The following is a 24,826-nucleotide window of genomic DNA, read 5'->3' on the forward strand; positions in this document are numbered from 1 at the left end:
CTGTCAGGATCCTAATCATCAAATACAGAAAGAAAGCAGAAGTTCTGTCACTCACTGGAAAATGAAATGCTGGTCTCTTAAGAAATATCTGAAATGTACCTATTATATGCAAATAAGGGAAGGTTAAAAAAAAATATGTGGAAAACATAAATATAACTGGGGAAAACATTAAATACTAACAGAATGGGCTTACAACAAATGTTGCTCAATTAGCAGCCCAATCCTATCCTGGCCTGGCCCATAGCAAGCAGCAGTGATGGCGCAGTCTGTGCAGCTGTGGTCTGGCTGGAGACCAGATAGCAATAGAGAGGTAGGTAAAAAAGTTTTTTACTTGCCTGCTCTGACATGCCATATTTTTCGATGGGCCTACTTGAATCTGTACCAGATCTTTGACTGGCATAAATCCAGCCAATGATTTGATGGGGACACACTGAGGCCAGGCTAGGGTCATAGGATATTGGTGCCTCTGCATATCTCTGGCCAGCCTCAATCTTACCCCAGAATGCTCCTTCTGCCAGCTTACCTGCTCCAGTGTGTGCTGGGTGCTCCATCAACATGTGCCTGGGTTGCCAGCCATTTGTGCTAGCATCCCCAACTTGTGTGTCTTCACAGTGGCTGTCAGCACCAGTCCTAACAATGATGGAACTCAAGTTCCATCAGCGCAAGGCCCAGATAATGCATGTTAATACTAATTATAATTGCGAGTAGTATCTAAGGTTCATTCTTTATATATATCTGTAAGTTTTTGAAGAAAAATTTGTGATTGTACTATAGGTTTTTTTTAATCAATATATCAATTCTGATATATTTCAAATTAGTTTGTTAACATATTTAAAAAAAAACAAAATAGGAAACTGAGCAGTCAACAGCCAGCCACCCCACAGGCAAAATCTGAAAGTGCAAACACCTTTGATAATCCAAAGGCCTGCAGTTATGTAGGCTGCAAATTGCCATTTTGAAGGGAGAAAAATACTACTGTATACAGGTATAACCTAATTATCCACAGATTTTTAATCCGATGTTTTATCTCAATGCAATGAGAAGTGTCCTTTAAATTAAAGGAAAAAAGTCATTTAATAATAGCCTCGTTAATGCGAGAGGAGGCAGCAGGCTGACAATCCATCAATCATTCTCTTTCCAGGCGCTTAGAACAGCTTCATTCCAAGGCAAGCGATCCCTCCCTTCCCCCTGAGCACATGAAAGAAAGATAATCACTTTGCATTCTTTCCCAGCGCTGTGCTCTGGGTGAAGGGAGGGGTCACTGGCTCAGAGTGAAGCCTTTCTAAGTGCCTGGAGAGAGACTGATTGTCGAATTGTCTGCCTAATGACTCTGTCTTACATCACCAAGACCTGCAAGGCTGTTTTTAAATTGCCTAGCAAAGGGACATTGTTTTTTAAATGGATTTGCTTTAATACTATTTTTGCCATCCATGTGAGTCCTGGAAACGGAACCCTTGCGAATAAGGAGTCTGAACCTGTACTGTAGCTATCAATTTAATTGATTTATATTGTGCTATACTACTTTAGGCCTCCAGGTGGAGATATACTCTGAAGTGAATGATCTATCCCTGCCTACTGCTTACTGTAAACCAGTGGTTCCCCATCTTTAGGACTCTGCAGACCACTGAGACAAAAATTGGAATTGTCCAGGATCACAAGCAACTCTCCACCCCCACTGCTTCGCACACAAAATACAATTGAATTTGGTAGTCCTTGGTGAGACACTGGAGGTGCCAGCTGCAGCCAGTCCGTTCTGCAGCTCTTGGGTGGCCATGGGGGAGTGCAGGCTTGGTGAGATGCTGGAAGTGATCAAACGTAATATTTTTTTTTGAGAGAGAGAGAGAGCTCGTGGACCACTTCTCAAGGTCTCGTGGACCACTTGTGGTCCATGGACCATTGGTTGAGAACCACTGTTCTAAACTCACTGGGTCATTCTTGAAAAACTAGGGCCTCAGCCCCTCATTTGCAGTGAGGTGGTGGTAGTAATATGGGCCTAAGAGACAGGGTTGCTGTAATAATTACAGGGCCATCCTCATTATCCACGGGGGTTCCGTTGACAAGCACTCTCAACATGTTGGTTCGTAATGGTGTTGTCATAATCCCATCACTGATATTGTTATTAATATACTGCTTTTCAATGAAAAGTGCACAAAGCGGTTTACAGAAAAAAATCAAATAACTAATGGCTTCTGCCAGTATCCTGCCACTCTTTTCCTCCCTATACTGACTGTTTGGCATGTTACTTTTAAACTGCATACCTTGTTATGTCCAGTGACGGTGTCATGTGTTGTTTGTATGCTTTGCGCATCTGCCACATATATTACATGTACCTGTAAAAAATAAGGTGCATGTGGCCCTATCTTCTAGGTAGTTAACTGTGTGAGTATGAGATCTTAGTATTTAAAAGGCCCTCTCCTGGTTGTTCGGTGACTGGTTTTTCTCAACATTCTAAGCATGGGGAGCCCTGCGGAGGGCTGCTTGGGGCTCCCCGCAACTCCTGCAGCTGCCAGCAGCTCTAAGTAAGTAAAAATAGCCCCCTTTCATTCCCATTAGTGAAATGATCCTGGGGATGCATTGCTAACTCCCCCCTTCCCCCACCCATTAAAGGGTTGGGGGAAGCTTTACACAAGCTGATGGATCGCAACCCACCAGTTTGAGAACCACTGTGCTAGATAGTTAACCTGTATGAGGTCTAAGTATTTAAAAGGCCATCTATTACTGTATGGTCCAGAATGTATAAATATAGTTGTAATAGAGTTTGCAGGATTCAGATCTTAGCACAACCCACTTCAACTGGCTTGTCACAGATGGTTGATGTTGAATCTTTTGCAGAAAGAAATTCAAAGGAAGCCCATCCGTCAGGGATGTCCATAAAAGGGAAAGCGTTTACGTGGGCTGTTATTTCATTGTTCACACCTTGCCACACCAAAGCTGTATCCAGCAAAATGCAAGCCACAGTTGTCAGAAATTTGTGGGGTGTGAAACAGCTCTGAGTCACTTCAGCTGTTGATAGACCAATAAAGTGTGAAGCGAGGGATAATTTCATTAGGATTTTTTATGATATATCTATATTTGTCATGAGGTTATATAACATGAGAGTTTAAAAAAAAAAACTACAGCATATGTTAAAAAAGGGTACATAATGTTACCTGTATGGCTCACTTTCTCTCTCTCCTTCGCCTGCAAACCAGTTGGTACTTTTATGCTTTGTGTAAGAATACTATAGAATAGCATAAAAACTGTATTAAAAATTTCCTTCAGCACCATGTTTAAAGAAAGGAAACTGAGAGAGGCACTGTGAAGCTGAAGAAATGTTTGAATCTGCTTTCTATATGCACCTACTGAATCACACAGGAGGTAATGGAGCAAACATTCCCCTACTTTGAGGAGGACTTCACGATGTATATAGGATGCAGCACACACCCTATGCACCCTTGGCATGGCATCAGTGCTGAAAAGTTGGATTGGGCCCTGAGTCTAAGAAAGTTTTAAAAAAGAAAGTATTGCAGGGGTTGGGTTTGTATTTGCACAAAATCTTAAATGTAATCAGTGCCTGTTAATGAAAATGGAGAAAGGGGGGATGGGTGCAGAGAGAGAAAGGGATAGGACAGCACACAGGGATGTTAATTGGATTTGAATTGCCAGCAGCTTGCATTTAACCTCTTCAGAGCAACTCACAGAGTACCAGAAGAGCAGTCAGTCATGTTCACTTCCTATCTGGCTCCCATGTCATCTCTCTAAATGTCCTGCTACTTAATTCAGAGTATACAGATACATTGCAGAAGCACATGAGGTTCTTAATATGCCCAGGTACTTTCCTTTGTATTATTATTTTACATGTTCCAGATCTCAGCCCCAGCACTCCTTAATGGTTGAATGGATTTCCTTGCCAACTCACAATTGTGGTCACCTGCACAGCAGCCCCTAATTCCCCCTTCACCTCTCTTTCCTGGTCTGGAGCAGTATATAGAGAAGCACAAGGCTCAGCTGTACTTGACCAAAGTGTCCAAGACACCTTGGCTATGTGGCACAGTGACCCCTTTCCCACCCTGTCCTCACCTCTTCTGGAGCTGGAGAGAAATGTGTGAGACCTGGCTGTGCTCAGCAGAAGTGTCCAGGGTGCCTTGTCTGTGCAGAGCCCAAGCTTACTCATCACCTGTACCAAAGGGCATCTGCCCACTTGCCAAGATGAGAGTGGCAACCAAAAGTGGAATGATTTCTCAGCCTAACGTTGAAAACACGTCCTTGGACTGAGTTCTTGCATGAAAATGTAACCATTAATCAGGGCTAATTGCATCATGTTTCTGGTAATTCTGTTGAACCTCTGCAAACAGTCACTTTTATGGATATTGGGGGGAAAAGAAACTTTCTGTGTTTATCACTAAAATGAAAGTGCCTTTTAATACCTTTGCAAAAAAACAAGGGGGGATATTTAATATGCTTTAAATGCAGATTAAAGCATTTGATTAAAATGATCCAGTGAAGATAACATTCCTGATTCCCAAGCTGTGGTTAGAAGACTAAGGCCCAAATCCTAACCCACTTTCCAGCACTGGCATAGCTGTGCCAATAGGATGTGTGCTGCATCCTGCAGTTGGGTTGCATTCACGGAGGCCTCCTCAAAGTAAGGGAATGCTTGTTCTCTTTCCTCAGAGCTGCGTTACCTTTATGTCAGTGCTGGAAAGTGGCTTAGGATTGTGCCCCAAGAGCACATTTCTAAGAATGTAAACTCAAAAGTACAGTGGGTCCTCAGTATCCACAGGAGATCTGTTCCAGGATGTCCCCTGGATACTGATTTCTGTGGATAATGAAATCTGTGGAAGGGCCTAACAGGACCTCCGGGATACCTTCCAGCACCTTCTGGTAGTATCAGGGAGGTGTTTTGAGGGGTGTGGGTTCTCTAGGCCTCAGAAGGCCTCTTGGATGTGTCTGGAAGGCACTTCTGGTTTTCTGCCTCCCCACAAAGTTTGACCTTATTCAAATCTGTGGGTGCCAAACTGTGGGTGCCAAGTTGCACTAGAGGCTCCAGGTACTTGCAGAGAGCGTCTATCCAGAATCGCAGTGCGGATTCTGAGCCAACAGGTCCACCACTGATATGGTATTCTCCCTTAAACAACTACAGGAGAAATGCAGGGAACAGCCACTCTTTATAGCCTTCATAGATCTCACGAAGGCTTTCGACCTGGTCAGCAGGGACGGCCTCTTCAAGATTCTTCCCAAGATTGGATGTCCACCCAGGCTCCTCAGCATCATCAGATCTTTCCACAAGGACATGAAGGGCACTGTTGTCTTCGATGGCTCCACATCAGACCCCTTTGACATCCGAAGTGGAGTGAAGCAGGGCTGTGTTCTTGCGCCAACCTTGTTTTGAGTTTTTCTTCGCTATCCTGCTGACACATGCCTTTGGAACTGCAATAGAAGGCATTTATCTCTGGACCTGATCAGACGGAAAGCTCTTCAACCTCTCCAGACTGAGAGCAAAGTCCAAAGTTCAGCTGAAATGTCTGCGTGACTTCCTCTTTGCTGACGATGCAGCTGTCACTACCCACTCTGCCAAAGATCTCCAGCAGCTCATGGATCGTTTTAGCAAGGCCTGTCAATATTTTAGACTGATGATCAGCCTTAAGAAAACACAGGTCATGGTTCAGGTTGTGGACTCACCTCCCTGCATCACAATCTCTGCGCATGAACTGGAGGTTGTCCATGACTTTGTGTACCTTGGCTCAATGATCTCCGACACTCTTTCGATACCGAGCTAAACAAACACATCGGTAAAGCAGCTACCACATTTTCCAGACTCACAAAGAGAGTCTGGTCCAACAAGAAGCTGACGGAACATACCAAGATCCAGGTCTACAGAGCTTGCGTCCTGAGTACACTTCTGTACTGCAGTGAGTCATGGACTCTTCGCTCACAACAGGAGAGGAAACTGAATGCTTTCCACGTGCGCTGCCTCCGACGCATCCTCGGCATCACCTGGCAGGACAAAGTTCCAAACAACACAGTCCTGGAACGAGCTGGAATCCCTAGCACATATGCACTGCTGAAACAGAGACGTCTGCGTTGGCTCGGTCGTGTCGTGAGAATGGATGATGGCCGGATCCCAAAGGATCTCCTCTATAGAGAACTTGTGCAGGGAAAGCGCCCTACAGGTAGACCACAGCTGCGATACAAGGACATCTGCAAGAGGGATCTGAAGGCCTTAGGAGTGGACCTCAACAAGTGGGAAACCCTGGCCTCTGAGCGGCCCGCTTGGAGGTAGGCTGTGCAGCATGGCCTTTCCCAGTTTGAAGAGACACTTGGCCAACAGTCTGAGGCAAAGAGGCAAAGAAGGAAGGCCCATAGCCAGGAAGACAGACCAGGGACAGACTGCACTTGCTCCCGGTGTGGAAGGGATTGTCACTCCCGGATTGGCCTTTTCAGCCACACTAGACACTGTGCCAGAACCACCATTCAGAGCGCGATACCATAGTCTTTCGAGACTGAAGGTTGCCAACTACTACTGGGTGCCAAACTTGTGGGCAAGGAGTGCCAACTGTACCACTGAGTTAATTGGGACTTACTCCCTAAGACGTGTGTGTAGGATTGCAGCCTAGGAGAATATCAGGGTTTATGTGCTTCTCCCTGTTCCTCTCTCTCTTGTGATTTGCTTCAACCATGGGCTAGCAGTGATTTGAATTATACTATCTACATCAAGCCCAAGATTTTTCAAAAATCAGCTTCTTGGCAACAGTAACCGATCCTTTTAAAGCTCATGACTTTTTTTGTTGATATGCTGCTTAGCAGTTTTTTGGGAGCTTCAACAATACAGGTCTCTTCTAGTACTCATTTGCTAACTAGAAAAAGTGCCCCCATTTACAGTCCCTACTGTAAAATTGAATCTCTGATTGTTGGGAATCTGCCAAATTGGGCACTGTCCAAGATGCACATCTACCAGGGAATCCATACAAGTGGACTTGACCCCTAGAGCCTTAGTATAGGTGAAAGAAGTAGCACCCAGTACCCCACAGGAGCTCAGTGCAGGGGTTTGACCCAGGGCCATCAGCAATCTAATGCCAGCATTGAAGTTTGTGGATACAATTTGGTTGTTAAAGCCAAGGGTATTAAAAGTGACAATGAATGTTCATTCAGTGAATTTGAGTGTGTATTTGTATAAGCATCACTCATGCAGACCTGACCCTTCTGTGGGGTGACTGAATGGTCCGTGTATGCTTGAGACATCCAAATGTATTCTGATCTCTGGATCAAGGCACTTCTGTTTGGAGAGAAAAAATGACACACAATACATTTGTTCTTTGTGTGACAAACAAAAGATATATTCATGGCTAGAGCACATCACATTTTAGGAACCAACGTAATTTTTCTTACGTTTTCTTACATCCTCTGCAGAGATGAAAAATAATTTCATTTCGTAGGTGCCCACGTGAAAATTTCTAGGTACTCACAGGCGTGTGCATTTGTGTCAGTCATGCACACTTTCTATGTTCACCTCAGGAAATGCTGGTATGCCCTCTGCGACCACAGTTACTATGTAAAGTAGCCATTCTGAACCATATAAGAATTTGGGGGGAATCACTGTGGTGGTTGTAAGTTAGAAAAAGGGAGTGTAAATGTACTCTCATAATTCTGTAGGTCAAAAGATACTTTTTGTTAAAATGTATAAGATGCACCGCAGTTGGTTCAGTAATCCTTCCCCTATTGATTCCGCAGATCCGAACTGATCCAGAGCTAGAGAGCAGTGTAGAAGTGGCGAGCTATCCCTTTCTACCCCCATCAGAATTCCAAGCATGTGAGGCCATGACATAGGCACAGACCCTGTATTGTCCAGCCAGGCATGCAGTGGTAGACTTCCACTCCCATCCTGCACAAAGGTTGCCTATTGATGGGAGTGAAAAGTGGGAGTAAGCATGGCATAGCTCAGCAGCCCCAACATTGCACTGCAGTGATGCCAGGCTGCAACAAATCAGGGGCTGGTTGCTTTTTAGAAGCTGCAGGTTAATGAGAGGAAGCGTTGGATGAAAATTATCTTGGGCCTATGTCTTTTGCACATCTGGTCTCTTTGAGGGAGGGCAGGATCATGAACATGACACTGTACAGAGCTGCATGTCACATGAGTTACAGAGCTGTCACCGAAAGTTGCATTCCTCAGTCAAGTTCTCCCCCCCCCATTGCCGTGACATGTGGTATCGCCTACTGTGCTGCGACATCATCATATTATGTATTTCTGTACCCTGCTCCCCCTTCTGATTGGGTGAGGAAATGCATTGCATATTTAAGGGCGCAATCCAAACCTCACGTCTGACTGGTGTAAGTCTCTTGTGCTGTCCTGGAAGGGTCGCAAACGTGCCATAAAGCATGTTTGCGCCTCCTTGTGTATCAGCTGGGCCAGCGCAGGGATGCACACTGGCCCACGGAGGCTGCATCCAGCCTCCACTGCACCAAATTGAGGTAGGTTCACGCTGGCTGCACCCAATACATATCCATCTTTCGGACGTCCCATAATGGCATTTGTTCCTGGCCTTATTCTGTTTTCTGGAAAGACTTTCAAGCCTACGGCTATGGTGAATTTACACCTGCTCTTCTTTGAGGTAGTGTTTTAATAGTCATTACTTCAGCACAGAAGACCAGTGAACTGTGTGCTCTACATTCTGACCCTCCATTCTTCAGATTCTAGCCATAGAAAGTGATGTTGAGGCCTGACATTGCCTTTTTGCCTAATCAAGTACCCAACATTCCACATTAATTAAGACTTGATAATCCCTGTGGTCTGTCAAAACCCGGCTTCGGAAAGAGAAGGAACTCTACACAAGGTGGATTTTAATCAGGTGATGTTAGTGAGCCCTTCTTTGTATGCTAATAGAACTACATCCTTCTGGCCAGACAACAGGCTGTTTATCTACTACCACAGGCCCCTCGAAGGCAGAATGTTTTTACCCAGCTAAGAAAATGTAGCTGCCAGCTAAGAAGGAGCCACCAGCTCCCTTGGCTGCACATTCCACCGGTGGTCTCTCCCTCTGCCATGAGCCTGAGAGGTGTTCCCACTCCCAGAGCTCTGCAAAGCAGCAACATAGTCTGTCCACCTTTATCAAGCACCCTGGACATGAGGTCAAGAGCTAATGCCTTTTCTGGGAATGCTGTTCTGCAGAATATCTCCTGATTGATCTGCACCTACCTCTAGGTAAAGGGATGCTAACTAGTCTCCACTACATGTGCCTACAGAGACCGTGAAGGAGAAGGGTCAGGGCTTGCCTTAGGAGCTGCGAAGCCCAATGCAAAAAATTTTTGCAGGTCCTCCACCCCCTGTGGGCCCCCTACTCACCAGGACGAGTGGCAGTGGCAAGCCCAAGGCTGATGGTGCCCCATGCAAAGCATGGCACCCAGTAGTAGGTGGGAATGATGTGATGATGTCGCTGCCTCCCCACTGCTTCGGGGAAGGGATTTTGAGCCAGTTGAATCCAGGGACAGGCAGGAAAGCCACTTACGTGGCAATGCTCCACTCATTGTTCTCTCTTTGTGATGCCTCAGCATGGAAGATTCCATGCCAGAGTGTCGGCTATAGTGTGAGGTGCCAGCTGCAGGTGTGGGTGCTCTGCACGCTGCCCCACACGGCACCCTTCCAGGCACGGGGCCTGATTTAGCCAAATTGGTCAAATTGGCATGAAGCCGGCCCTGAGGAGGTCAGGTTGCTTTGCTGGTATCCTAGACCCACAACCAGCTGATTGTCCACCTTGCAGATCTGGCTCCAACTGTTGGATCTCTCTGTTCTCAGAGTAACTGTGGGATTGGTCTTTCTTCCTACCTTCAAAGCACACAGTGAATACAGGGCTTCCCTCACTCGAGAACAGGGGTAGAACACTAGACAAAGTTCTGGAAGCTTCTGAAGTTGGCTCTGCACATGCACATAACTCAGCTACATGTGTCTGTACAGATGACCACTCCTATAGTAACAGGTAAGCAACCATGATCTTCTGATGACTATTGAATTAGTTAATTTATTTGCTGTTAATTGGTAAACCATACCATTGTTCTGCTGCAGGCAAATTTCTGAGTTTTTACAAATGGAAAATTGTTCCTTATTATGACATTTTTCTGAGTCAGTGGCATAGCTAATGATTGTGTAGCCCAGTGCTAAGCTCAAAATTATGCCCCAGAAGTGACAGCACAACCAAAAGTGATGTCACACCTGGGCTTTTAAAAAAGTGAAAATCAGGGAAAATCCTGCCTTCCCCCCAGCCGATGGCATAGCTAAGGCATCTATCTATTACCTGGAGTCAAAGAAGACTTTGTAGCCTCGCCCCACAACAAAATCACATTTTAATTAAATTAAGTAAATTAATACAAAGTGTGTCCCTTATTGGTTAGAGACACTGTGCTGGGGTGAAAAGGGATGGTTATTCTCCCCTTGCTAAATATAAGAGGAGCATCACTTGAAAAAGTGCCTCTTTATCTAGTTAGCAAGGGTGTCTTATGATTCATGGAATTGAGAGCTGACTCACATTAACCTCTTATTAGTTCCATGCTGTATCATAATATCTCATTGGCTCTCAACAATCAGTCTCATAGGTAGTTCTGAGTTAAAGAAATCCACTTTTTGTTCCATAAGGCAGTTGTATGTTCATTTTCTGGTTAATTGCCCACAACCTTTGATGGAATACAGATATTCCAATGAAGTTTTTTCATTGCATTCTGCATTAAATTACCTTTCCAATGATATATAACATGATGGTATTATTCATACACACCAAAGTTTTCACAGTTTTGACCACTAGTGTCCAGCTCAGCTTGTTGCCCCCCTAAAGCTTGTTGCCCAGTGCAGTTAGCTATACCACTGCTCTGAGCACATGTATGGGAAGATTAAAAAAAAAAAAAAGTCTATGAAGTTTCCATTTTGGTGTGTTTAATGTTACCTTTTTGATAGTTCTTAGAACTGCAGTAGTACGGGGTTCACAAATGATCTTATGTATTACCAGGAAAATGACTGTAGGGGAAATAGTGTGAGCATTTCAAGGGAATGTATCGATTTATCTTCTTGCTTCCCCTTTTCTCTTTAATGAGGACTAGAATATTTCCACATCAGTTAACTGCCTTCATAAAGCACCAGAAGGTCACACCAGCCTTCACAGTGATCTTTTCCTTTGTGCCTATAAAATAATTGGCTGATTGTGCTAGTGATGAGTGAGCCCCCCTTCTCCCAGAGCGGTCTTGGCTACATGTTATTAACTCTCATTCCGAGTTCCCCGAGGAGAGCAGCTCTGCTACACTCCTCGCTAGCAAAGGCAGTGCCATTGCGCAGGTTGAAACAGCAGAAACAGCATCCATTTTAATCTGCAGGAAGCTTCTCGCCTTACAAGGGCGTTCTTTTCTCCTTCAGATGCTGTAAATTTTAAGTGTGCAGCTTCTGTAACCTTTCCCGGCTTTTGGTGACTGCTTTCTGTATGATGCACTGAGATGGTACACCAGGAAAACTGTTCGTATCAGGTAAGAATTAAAGCTCTTTTGCCATAATCGGCATCAGCCCTTTCCAAAGAGAAGAGAGGGGGAGAGGCCTGCCTTTTTCAATGCAGCAGGTTGCTTCTCTTCAGCTCCTGCAATATTGGGTTGCCTTTCTAAATAAAAGGTTTCTGGGCTGTGTTTTTGTTTGTTCTATTTTAATGCCGCTCTCCTTGGTGCAATCAGTAGAGCAGAAAGCAAAGAATCTTTACTTTGCTTTAAAACTGTGGCTTGTTAAGCACCAATTGAAGAGTCTGTTTCATGGGGAAGAGAAGCAGTTCTGTGTCTCATTATAAACCATCGTTTCCACTTCAAAACAGAATTTTGAAAATATCTTGTTCTGATATAAAACTATATAGACTTTGGCGTATACAATATAATGGATGATATTGTGGGGAGGATGATAACAGTTAACTGACGGACTCTGGTTGTCATTTAGAAATGTGTCTTAATCAGAATATTGCATTACATTTTTCTTTACACTTAGTATAGAGTGATGTACTCTCTTACTGTGATGAGATAAAGCAATTTAAGTATATGATGCCCATATCTCAATGTATATTTTTGGTTTATAGTCTCTTGCAAATCCACATACTGTGTATGTAGAACAGCAACTACTTTAGCATACTTATTACTACGTTTGTAAAAATCATTTTCTTTTGTTTCCTAAAGGATACTTCTTTTTAAGATGATTTAAAAAAAAAATGCTACATCTTTGCTATATCTGTAAAAGCCCAAGAAACAAATAGCATCCAGCCTGTTTTGAGAAGTGGTGTACTACCACCTTAGGTGTTTGTGTAGTACATTCACACAGCTGCTTCCAAATTCCAGTAGGAGTTAACCGTTCAGGTTCTGCTTGGATTTGTGTTTGTTGTCTCGTTTGATCTGGGGACTGGGAGAATTTACCCATCTACATCCTGAGTTAAAGCAATATATAATGTAAAGCAAAGCTCAGAATATCTAGTTCCTATTTGTACTTCAAAGGGTATGTTGGGAATGAAGTACAGTGCTACTTTTGACTCAAATGTTTGTTGCGTATTGTTCCCATCCACCCCCTTGTGTATCATTTGGACAGGAATAAAATGCATGTAAGAGTATCCTGGGTTTATCAGTTATTTTGGAGTAGACTGCAAGTGCACAGAGTGGAAAAGATGACCCAAGATGGAGAGTTGTTTTAGGGACTGCTCTAACAGAATGTTTGGTCTGGCTACCGAGAAAATGTGTGTGTGTTTCTATACAGTGTGATGCTGGAAATGAAAAACTAATGAGATTTACAAACACCGTTAGTTGAATACTGTAGTGTCTTTTTATTTTAATTTTTGAGACTTCAGATTTTCCATTAAAGCAACCATGTTTAAGTCATTTCTGCCCAACGTTGCGTATATGCAACAGGGATCAAATATGTACACCTGTGGGCTGAGCAGAAATGGATTAAGGCTGCAATCCTATTCACATTTTCCTGGCAATAAGCTCAATTGAACACAGTGGGACTTACTTCTAAGTAGACATGCATAGGATTTAGCCATAAGATTTTTTCTTCTTCTTCAATTCTTTGTCTCTTAACACTTTTATTCCTCCAGTTTGGAATTTCTAAATATTTTTTGCCCATGAGCCTCTTTTGAAATAGGCACTTTGGTTTGACATCCCTTGGCATTTTAATAAATTGCACTGTTGCTGTGACACAAAGAATGCTTTGACAGTCACATTTTGTCATCTGGGAGGGGTTAAAGGTCACCTATTGTTTCCTTTGAAATGGGAGTCAGTTCTTTGGGAACTGTGATTAAGAGAAGATACCTCAAATGCCATCAAGAGCAATTTCTGATATTGGAATGGATAGCTTCATGACACATTTTGTGCTTTAAGTTTTGTGTGACTAGGACAAAGCTGCACTGTGATGTGGCTTCTCTCTGTGCACTCTCTGATGCTGAGTGCTGCATATTAATAACATGTGAATTCTTTGTGGAAAGAGAGTTACATTTAAAAAAAAGTTGTTGTCATAAACCTCGCTGTCTAGGTGATGTGGTTCAGCAAAAGGAAAAACACAAAGCCAACAAGCCCATTAACCTTGTGGTCATGTTTTTAATCCACCTGTTATGTGGGATCTAGGATTTTAGGATGAAACTGGAAGCCATAAATGATTGGATTGCAGCAGGCCAGGCAGCGAGGGCGGCTTCTCCCAGTGGGGGATGGGAAAATGTCAAGAGCTGCTGCTGGTGCCATCTGTGGTTAAATAATAAATGCCTTGTTTGCATCATACCACAAGCTAGATTGAAGCTTTTTAATTGCACGTAGGAGAGCAGCATCTTTTGGCTCTTTAACCTCAGAGCTCTGCACCTTTTAGAGATATGCAGCTTAAACCTTAGGCCCTTGTTTTTGTTTTGCATTTTAGAAAATAAAGCTGGTTAAGTGCCTGTGCACACATAATGTGTCAGCAACCTGGGCCAGACTTGGCATTATAACAAAGCTGTCAGTAAGAGATTTTCTTAAAAGTGTAAATGTCTCTTTTTTGAGGAAAAAGTGCCTAGGGGGAGGGAGAACCTGAACCAAACTGTGGCTGCAGCACTCTGGAGGAAGAAGACACCAAGATAGGGGAATGAAATCTTTCTCCCCTACCAGTTTAATGCCAAAACATGCCCTCCATGAAGCATCGGTTTGTCCCAAAACTACTGCTTGCAGCAAATAGTCACTTACAGGAGAAATAACCACGTCATGGGGATGAGTTTTGCATGATGCATTACATTTGTAGGTGTAAAGAGTGAAGTGGCGCTAAAGGGGGACTTAACAATTATGGCATTTTATAAAATGTATGATAGTTTAGAGAGCAGGACATTGCTCCCTTCTATCATAATACTAAGCCCCAAAGCCACTTTGTAATGCTCGCCAGCAGTTGACTCAGACCTGACAAAGGACTTACTTTCTGATATTCACTACCACAAGGTATGATGAAGGCCACTAGCTTGGGTGGCTTTAGAAAGCACTGGACACTTGGGGATAACATATCTATAAGTGTCTTTATCTATAGCAGTGGCTTCCAACCTGTGGTCTGCAGACCACAGGTGGTCCGTGAGACCCTGAGAGGTGGTCCTTTTGGTCTTAGGAAAAAACAAGATTGCCTTCTATCACTTCTAGCATCTTGCCAAGTGAACACTCCCCCATGAACCACCAGAGAAGGCAGAGAATGGACTGCCCATTTGGTTCAGTTACGGTTGTGGGTGATCTGTTCTCTGCCCTTTCTATTAGTCCATAGGGGACTACTCACTCAGAGGATGCTCTGCCATGGATCACCAGGGAGGGAGGAGAATGGACCACCTGCAGCCACAGCTGGCAGTGAAGTGTCGGATGCAACTGTTCTCCACTCTCTCTGGTAGTCCATGCAGCACTAACCCACAGACTACCAAATTTAATTGTATTTTTTGTGTGCATCAGGGTGGGAGGATTGCATGTGGTTCATAATAATTCTAATTTTTGCCTTGGTGGTCCACAAGCTCCTAAAGGTTGGGAACCACTTATCTATATCTACATGCCATTATACGTATAGGGAACCTATGTGATCAGGGGCCATATTCCCCAGGCTCCCCATTTTGGGGGACAAACAAGAGAGTGGGGACTACTCCTTAACGCCCTGCTTGTGAGCAGCTTTCAGCCATTAGAAAGATCATTAGACTTAGTGCATCTTTGCAGCAAGAAAATTTTTACTGTCTGGTGTTTAGAGTGTTTTAAGTACTGTACTAGAGTTCAATCCGTATATGAAAAAAGCTTCTGAATGAATTCATTGGGAATGCATTTTGTTCTCTTGGGAAATGTTAGTAAGATTTTGCATCAGCTACATAGATTGGTGGGTTTGGGGCAGGAAGGCAGAAAAGTTCAATACTAACATGCACATTTAGCTCAAAAGTTATTATTTATTTAAGTGATTTATATCCCACCTTTCCCTCTGAATAAATTGAATGCTCAGTGTAGCATATAATATAGAGGGGAGGGGAACAGTAAAATGCCAAAATAGGAAGATATAAGGTGCAATAATAATACAGATAATAAAGAGTAGAACAAGGCCCTGATCCAGTTGGGGCCTTGCTCTGCAAAAGTGACAGTCATGCTGCACCTGCACAGTTTTCTTCTCAGTCAGAGATGACCCAATGAGCAAAAAGGAAAACTCAGCAGGAGGCTTTACACACAAGCACCAAGAATGGAGGCTATCAGAAGGGAGGGGGGAGAGTTATTACAAGGATCAAAGGAAGACAGAGAAGAGATGTTACCAGTCTTTTATCTGCTGTTTAGACTAGCATACAATGCCTTTCTGTGCAGTGAGACTGGGCTGCATGGCTTCAGGTTCTGCAAAAAAGGAAAAACATAGCAAAAAGGTACTCCTTTGACCTAGAAAAGTAGCTCCTCTGAGGGTGAGGGTGACTACTGAAGCGAGATGATTCCCAGAGCAGGGAAAGCCTTGCCAAAGCAGATAGCATAAAAGCTCCCAGTGGCACAGAAAGCACCACAAAGTGGAAGAGGCCTCCACAGGGGAAGAGATCACCAAAACACACAGCATCATGGCCACATTCAGAGAATGAAAGATGACAGAGTTCTGTATCCAGAGCAGGAATAGTGATAGGACTTTTTTCTACAAACGCAAACATAAGCATTCCTGGTTCGACAATAGTGCCTGGAGTTTCTTCTGGGTGTGCAGCTAGGATATTTCTGAACATGATTGAGTTAAGACCCCAAACTTACTGGGGTCATGCACCCTCACAGCCACTTCTTCCCAGCTCAGCTGGGTGCCATATTGGATCATGCCTTCTTGAATCAATCCAAGATGGGTGACAAGATCATCTCGGGCACCATGTATTGCAAGGCTGAAGAAAGCAACTCAGAACGACTCGGTACTCAAGGGTGAAGGTTCACAGACTTTTGTTTGAATTGTATACAATTGGCCCACGGGACTCATGTCACAAAGCATGGAGCTCCATCTGAATGCTGGTCCTTAACCTTTATACCTCTCACAGCCCTTTGTCCTCAATTCTAGACTTCTAATTCGCTGAAGATTTGACATCATAGATGGGGCTAACTCTTAATAGGCTAGAGATAACCTTAGAGACATCTCATAGGTGAGTTTCAAGTTACAGGTTTCCAAAAAAGGTGAAATTAAACAATTAAACATATTGAATTACAAAGTTTTCAAGAACCAGCAGGGGATGCTATAATATCATTTTATCCAGTACTGACCCAGTACTGACCCTTACTCACATCCTTCAATCCAATTAGGGACTTCCTTGACAGGTCTCCTTACCATCCTTATTAGAGAGATGACACAAAGTACTTTGACTGGTAGTGTTATCTCTCTCTGCATGCCTTTCTCCTATGCTAATGTCAACATAGAAACACCTGTGAAGCCTTCCTGCAATGTTAAAGCTTTTGTCTGTTTTTAAGACTTTTCTAAAATCAAGCAGCAAAGGTTGCTTAAGACTTACTTCTAATGACTACTACTACTAATACTAATACTAATAATAATAATAATAAACTTTATTTCTATCCCACGCTGCTCCCTAAAGGGACCCAGGGCGGCTTACAACATATTAAAAACAGATTAAAACAATTTAACAAACAGATAAAAACATATTAAAAACACTTTAACAGAAACCATAAAAACAGTAGTCAGATAAAGGTCAGAATAAAAAAGAGCATAAAACAGCAGTTCATAGAGGAATCAGGCTTGTAAAAAAAACAACTAAAATGTATAAAAGATGTTAAAAAGGCCATGAAGTCAGAAGGCTTGTTTGTTAAACAGCAGGGTCTTCAGGCCTCGCCAAAAAGTCTCAAGAGAGGAAGCCATTCTCAAGTCAAGGGGAAGAGAGTTCCATAACGTTGGTGCCACTACTGAGAAGGCCCTGTTTCTTGCCGCCGCCCCACATACCGCCTTAGGCAGCGGCACTGGTAAAAAGGCCTTCTCTGATGACCTGAGAGGACGAGCCGGATTGTACGGGAGTAAACTGTCCCATACTTTGTCCCCATATATGTCCCCATATATGTTGGTTACGCTTTAGGGCAAAGACTATTTTACCTATATGTGTCTTTTCCTTTGAAAGCATGGAAGAACAACAATTTAAAACTATAAATGAACACAGACAGACTGTCCTTGCCAAGGCTGCCAAGTTGGGGCCTATCTGCTCGTTACCTGGCAATTTTATCTATTTGCATTCCAAGGTGTTTACGCCTAAGCAGCTCTGTGAGAATTCAATTTTTCCTTTAAATTAAGTCAAACAGCCTCTTCTATACTGTGTTTTTCTATACTTTTGCAGTGTGGCTTTTGCTTTTACTCAAATGCTATGTCACCCTGGTCATCCTACCTGCCACCTTCCATCACAAGTAGGATTAATCTAAGATGGCAGCACCCAAATCTCAAATGATCCATGATGGTGGTGCTCAAATCTTGTGAGATCTCAAGTGATCCAAGATGACAGCATCCAAATCATGATATTTGGGTGCTGCTATCTTGTATGTCACAAGATTTTACACAATACGGTGATGCCCAACTCAGCCGGTAAGTGGGGCCACTGGGGATATCCCACTGTTACCCTGTTAGAGAGTCTCCTAAAACTGTGAGAGTCTCCCAAGACAGTTGGTCAAAAACCTGATGGAATTAGAAGAAACTGTGCATGCTTTCAGAAAAGGCAACAAGGGAGAAAAACATTGGACAAGTAATGAGGGCAGGGTGTCCTCCAATTGTATCCTTCAATGCAGTCATTTATTAGATTTATGTCCATTTTGTCCTCCGTAATGGAACTCCAGGCAGCATACACTCCTGATCCAGCAGTGCTTTTCCTATGTTTTTACTAAGTTGATATTTTCATTTAGCTTCTCACCTTGAGTCCGAGATCATTGCCTATTCAGATTCTATCAGTTTATATGTGATTAGAAGGATTCTGCCCCCAGGTGCATCTCCTCACATTTTATCACTCACCTACATTGAATCTCATTTGCCATTTGTTGCCCATTCACTGAGTTTGGAGAGATCCTTTTGCTTAAGCGTCCACATGTCTTTCTTGGATAATTTGGTGCCATCAGCAAAGCTGGCTATCTCTGTGTTTGATCAAAAACCAGATAATCCATAAGTAATTTTAGCACTGCTTCCTTCCATTGTGTCAGCTGTCCATGTACTATTATTCTTGTTTTTAACTTGCTATTCATCCATGAGAGAACTTGTTCTCTTATTCTGTGACTGCTCACTTTTACTCAGGAGCCTTTGGTGAGGAACTTTATCAAAACCATTTTAGAAGTAGTCATCTTGAAGATAGTATTAGAAAACTTGAGGACCAGACAGTGGATGGCAGTTTTCTGTCAGCAGGAGTCCCCTTGGTACAGTGAGCATTCTTCTCACAGTTATATATTGTGCAGACCCCTGGGGGCTGGGGGATAAGAATAGGCCCTCAGTTTGGCTGTACTTGTCGTAAGAGGCGACTAAACAGCCACCGGGTAGATGGGACTCGTCAGCCTGGGAAGGCAGCTCATCTGAGAGAAGGAAAACTCTGATCCCAAACCTCCACTGCCTTGTGGCTACATCCAGTTAAGGAAAAGGCTTCAGGAGTCAACCTCGAGGCAAAATCCGGAGCCGGAGTCCCTGAGGCAGTTCATGGCTGAACACAGTCATGTTCTGGCAACTCCTGCAACGCCGCTGGAACCAACCGTATTGGCCTCTGCCTTTCCATTGGACCATTTCAGCGACGTGGAGAGGGGGGATTTGCTGCATGGGTAACAGACTATCCTCCATATCTACTCTACCCAGGCTTTGTGCTCTGGAGGACACTCTGTTCCAGAACCACCATTCAGAGCGCAATACCATAGTCTTCCGAGACTGAAGGATGCCATAGTGCAGAATATACATGCTCTGTATCCATTTATTTTAGTTCTGTTTTGGGTCACTTTGTCCCTCCGTGGCCAAGAGTCTTCTCAGTGCTCCAAGACACGTAAACAGTCTTCTGTAGTTGTACGGTTCACTAAGGACCCTTCTTCTGGTTGTACCATGTGCTTTTTTTTCCAGAAGGGGGGGAAAACTTCTTTTAACAAATTATTGTAAAAAGCTGATGATTTTAAGAAAAACTGCTAATTACTAAATACGATATATAGGTGTGTGCCATTGCGACCTTCCAGCTTACACTGAGATCGCATAACCGACGACCACATGTGGTCACATGGTCCTCAGGGGCGCACACCCCAACCCTCTGAAAGCAAAGGGAGCTCCACTCCCCTTCACTCCAGAGGGTTGTCTGAGCCTCCCAGAGGCAGCGCACGTCCGTGAGCTGTCTCTGCAAGGCTCAGGCTAAGGGAAATCGCATCTCTCACGTGAGTTCTGGTTTCCTTTGTGAAACTGGAAATTGTACAAAAGACATGATTTCCCTCATTCTGAGCTGTGCGGATGCGCACTGCCTCTGGGATGCTCAGACGACCCTCCAGAGGGGAGAGGAGGGGAGCAGAGCATTCCCTTCCCTGCAGAGAGACCAGATTGTGTCAAACCCTGCTTGACAATGGGATTGCGGTCCCAATCCCTGTTGTTAAGCGGCGCACAGCTGTATAGCCCCCCCTCCCTTATCTGCAGGGAATAGGTTCCAGCTGCCACTGCAGACACAGGAAACCACAGACAGCAGTGAATCCTACTTAAAGTGATGGGGGGGGGTTCAAAATATCCCCCATCAACTTATCTGGCTATGATTCAGCCCTTCAGTTGCTGTCTTCTGTGTCTCACTGGCTCTTTGCTATCTGTAAATGCTAACAGGAAGCAGGAAATGCTAACAGGAAGCAAGCTGGAGTGCTGAAAAATAACACGATTATTATTTTCAGCCCTCCAACTGCTTCCTGTTAGCATTTTCAGACAGCCAAGAGACACAGGAGACAGCCACAGGAGGAGGGTGGAAATTTGTGTGATGGGGGAATTTTTGAACTGCAGATCATTGAAACTGTGGGTATGGAATCTGCTGATATGGGTGCCTGTATTTAGAACTCATTATTGCTACTGAAAAGGCTAAACTATAACCTTAAACTCTAATATCTGTCTTCTTTAGACATCTAAAAAGGACTGTGCATTCATTATTGTGGATTTGGACCAAAAAAAAATGTAGTCTTCTAGGATTTCAGTTTGAATCCTGTTCTAGATCTGTGGTGACAAATGCCACATAACCAAGGTTAGATCGTTATTAATACAAAATGACTGCCAACTCTACTTGTTAATATATGCAGAATAGATACCCCCCTTTTGTTCTCCATTTGAAGTTCCTGATTGCAGTCCTACACATTAATCAGCAATAAATTATCTCTGATGTAGTCCTTAATTATTTCTACCATATGACCTCCAACTTCTCACAAGATTCAAGTTGATGTGACAGTGGGCATGATCTACAGGGTATTCTCAAGAAGATGTACATATACATTATAGTGTCAAATTTATTGTGCTATATAATTCACACATATAATGCATTTGTACACAGAAGCAGTTTCTTGACCCAGTTAATTAATTAGTTAATGAATTAAGCCAAGTGCCCAAAATTTTCCCTACTGGTGTCATATACACTGCTGATATCATTGACTAAGGGATCTACAGGCAGCCACCAACATATGTGCTAGGATGGTTCCAAACAACTCTTCAATTGCTTCCTTTATATCACTGTTTCTCAAATTGTAGGTCAGGACCCACTAGGTGGATTGCAAGCCAACTTCATGTGGGTCCCCATTGATTTCAATATTTTATTTTTAATATATTAGACTTGATGCTACCATGGTATGTGACTACAATGGGGAAATTTTAACCAACTTTTAACAGGCTATTCTATATATGCTTTTAACAATAATAGTAAATAGATCTTACTCCTGGGTAAGTGTGGGTAGTATTGCAGCCTAGGATTGTTAAAAATTTTCCTTCTTGTTGATGTCACTTCCTATCATGACGTCACTTCCGGTGGGTCTTTACAGATTCTCACTCTAAAAAGTGGGTCCTGGTGCTAAAGGTTTGAGACCCACTGCCTTAGATGTTCAAATGTTGTAGGTTTTCTGCAATGAAATATATGTGAATTTAGAGTTCATTAAAATGTGTGTACATTTTTTTTCAGACACTCTGTATTTACCTATCTACATGTTTCATCCTTTTGAGGCGTGATTCTTTTGCCATGATAGCAGAAATGATGGACTAAAAAATGTTGACTTCAGAATTGTCAGTAGCGCATATGAATTTTATGGATCACTTATTTGTTGGTTCTGGACACAGCCAAGAACTTTTCCTTTTTCTTTGGAAGGGAAGCTGATGTGTTACTTGTGGACTTGATATGCATGCTGAGGTTTTAATTGTGTTCTGAATCTGGAGAGAATTATGAAAGAGTGCTTTTTCCTTAAAAGCCTGTAGAAATTGCTTGTACATATTTTATTCACGTTTGGGTGATAGCTACAAAACATCTCAAACACCAGGCCAGTTTAAATGATACCTGTCTGACTGGCCCTCCCACTCACCCACTCTCAATACAGGACATGCACAAGCATGACTTGCTCCCTTCAGAGCATGGCTTCTGGTTTTAGTTAACTGCATGGGGGGGAGGGGGTCAATGAATCCCAACCTCCACAGTTAATAAAATTGGAAAGCATGCCAAGTGGGCAAGTAAGACATGCTCTTTCATATATTGCATCACATGAAGTAGGCTAAAAGTGCCCATAGAAGAAATTCGTATACAGGTGTGCACCACTTAATGACACGGATATGTTCTCCTATCCCTGTTGTTATGCAATTAGGTCATTAAATGAATGTTCAGTCCAGCCTGTTGTGTAAACAGACACTCCCTGTCAGACACTAGCTGACTGCACAGGCTCCTGGAGATTGCTTCTTCTTTGCATCAAGAGCCTCTTTGTTGTATAAACAGACTGCTGCAGGCTATGGGAGACCTGATTGCCTCATTAAGAGCATCTTTACTGACCACTGGTCATATATGGTCATATGTGCGGTCCATTGTTAAGTGAATGGTTGTTAAGTTTTGCATGCCTGTATTATGAACATATGAATGGCTCTGCAGGATGAGACCAAGGGCCCATCTAGTCTAGCATTCTGCTTCCCGCATTGCCCAGCCAGATGTCTCTGGGAAACACACAAGCAAGGCTTGAATGCAGAAGCCCTTCCTTTCTGTTCTCCACATCTGATATTCAGTAGCATATTCCCTCCAAACATGAGCGTTCTACTTAGCTATTAATTAACAGTATTTAATTAACAGTATTTATATACTGCTTTTCAACTAAAAGTTCACAAAGTGGTTTACAGAGAAAAATCAAATAACTAAATGGCTCCCTGTCCCAAAAGGGCTCACAATCTAAAAAGATGCAAAAGAATACCAGCAGACAGCCACTAGAACAGGCACTGCTAAGGTGAGGTGGGCCAGTTACTCTCCCCCTGCTAAAAAAAAAAAAAAAGAGGAGCACCCACTTGAAAAAGTGCCTCTTACCCAATTAGCAGGGGTTAGCTATCATGGTTAATGGTGATTGGCATACCTATCTTCCACAAATACTCAAATCCCCTTTTTAATGTCCTCTAAGTCCGTGGCCATCCACGCATCTAGTGGCAGTAGATTCAATATATTAAATTCCACAGTGGGGGAAGAAGTACATTCTTTTGTATATCCAGAATCTGCTGCCAGCCAGTTTGATTGAATAACCTCAAATTTTAGTATGAGAGAGAGAGAACAGCCTCTTTCTATCCACTTTCCCCACATCATGTATAATTTTATGTCTCTGTTATGTCCCTCCCCCAATCTTATTTGAACTAAACAATTTAATTTAGTTTGTAATTTCCCCACATGGCAGTAACTTTTAACAAACAGTTTTTTAGAGGTCACTGCAATGCAATTTTATTGTGCTGGTTTATAAAGTTTTTAAATATTCCCTTGATAAAGATTTGGCTTTAAACACATTGGAAACATTAGTCCTAACAGCTGTCCTATCTTTATGTATGTTGTGAGTTTATAGCTGTCTTTGATCCACTTTTTCATTTGTTGTCAGGTCCTTCCTTGCACAATCCAGGCCCCAAGTAGTGGGAAGCCTAAGTAGTGACCAGTCAGATGATGAAAGATCACATAACATGCATATATGTGTGAACCAGCCCACACTAAGTGACTTCCCTTTTTTTCCTACTCTGATCTTACAGGCTGTGAAGGGTATATAGGCCTCTTCATATCCCAACTATGATGTATGCTGTTTTTAAGTTACTTTAGTAGGTCATTGCTTCTGCTCCTGTACCCACAATATTCAAAGGACAAATATCAGTGAATAATGCAGTATTTTTCTAGTGTTCTGTGTGATGATTCTAACGGTTACTAACTAGGTTGTCAGCTGAACATATGTGAAAGATGAATTCAATTGTATAATGCAGGCATGTTAAATTGTGTCTCATTTTTCCCTCCCACAGAGAAATGCAAACCTTACTCCCCCCCCCACTGTCCTTATTATGTGCAGGCAGAGGTGTGACTTAGCATTTTGGGGGGGTGGGAGATGACATCATGTGAACATTGTGTCATAATTTAAAGTTCCCAGCTACACAATACAACTTAAAGCATGCTGGGTAAATCTGCAAGCCAGTAAATGAATAGATTTTCCTTTTGTTCAGAAGATAATTGGCTTTTAGGTATAAGTCAGTGTTATCAGGGAAAGAACAGGAACTGCGTTGAAGGAAAAAAAGAATTAATTTTAGTAACACTAGAAAATGACATGCTGAGTCAGCTGTGAGGATGGGAGTCATAAAAAAGTAAAGCATATTAACACATAATTCCTATGTGCAGAAAGTAATTACATAGAAGCTTACGAGGAAAATAATTGAATTTAGCTAGCCCCGTATATTAATGCATGCCTTCTTTTTAATTTTTGAATAGTGCATACTTGAGTGATTTTAAAATAGTCTTGTTTCTTTAGAGTTGCTGGTATTTTCTAGAGTAGGATCAAATTATTATTTTTTTAGGGATTCCAAAGGCAACGTTGTCATTAATTTGATATGCAGTCACACCATTTCATTGGGGTGGGTCATCCAAATTATCTTCCTTAATGTTGCTTCCTTAGAAATTTAGGCACTTATCCAATACTGAGGCACTTATACATAGATATAAGTAGTCTCATCATCTTAAGTGCTTTTGTGGGAGAAGCTGAAATTTAATACAGACATTTGCAAAGCACCTTGGGGAGCATTAATGTCCTTATGGAGTCCAGCAAAGGCTGACCAGATGTTATCAGGCAGCAGCATAAGTGCTTTACCTTGTTACTGACCTGAGAATATTCCTGATAAAACCATTTCAAATCAACAATGGCAAACTGATTCCATAGTTTGCCATTGTTG

General features: G+C 42.8%; 1 protein-coding gene across 3 annotated transcripts in view; it reads left to right on the forward strand.

Annotated features, from left to right (window-relative positions):
* The window catches only part of SCHIP1 (schwannomin interacting protein 1), a 182,413-nt gene that overhangs the window by 107,938 nt on the left and 49,649 nt on the right, over positions 1–24,826 (forward strand). Inside the window, exon 1 of one of the 3 annotated variants that reach the window (XM_066619264.1) lies at positions 11,283–11,478. The exons of the other annotated variants lie outside the window; for them this stretch is intronic. Within the exon in view, the coding sequence (XP_066475361.1) occupies positions 11,449–11,478 (30 nt within the window). The 5' untranslated portion in view covers positions 11,283–11,448. Of the gene's footprint in view, positions 1–11,282; positions 11,479–24,826 lie in introns of those variants that run through there. 3 annotated transcript variants of the gene reach the window in all.

Source organism: Tiliqua scincoides, chromosome 3, assembly GCF_035046505.1.
Source record: "Tiliqua scincoides isolate rTilSci1 chromosome 3, rTilSci1.hap2, whole genome shotgun sequence".
NCBI lineage: Eukaryota > Metazoa > Chordata > Lepidosauria > Squamata > Scincidae > Tiliqua > Tiliqua scincoides.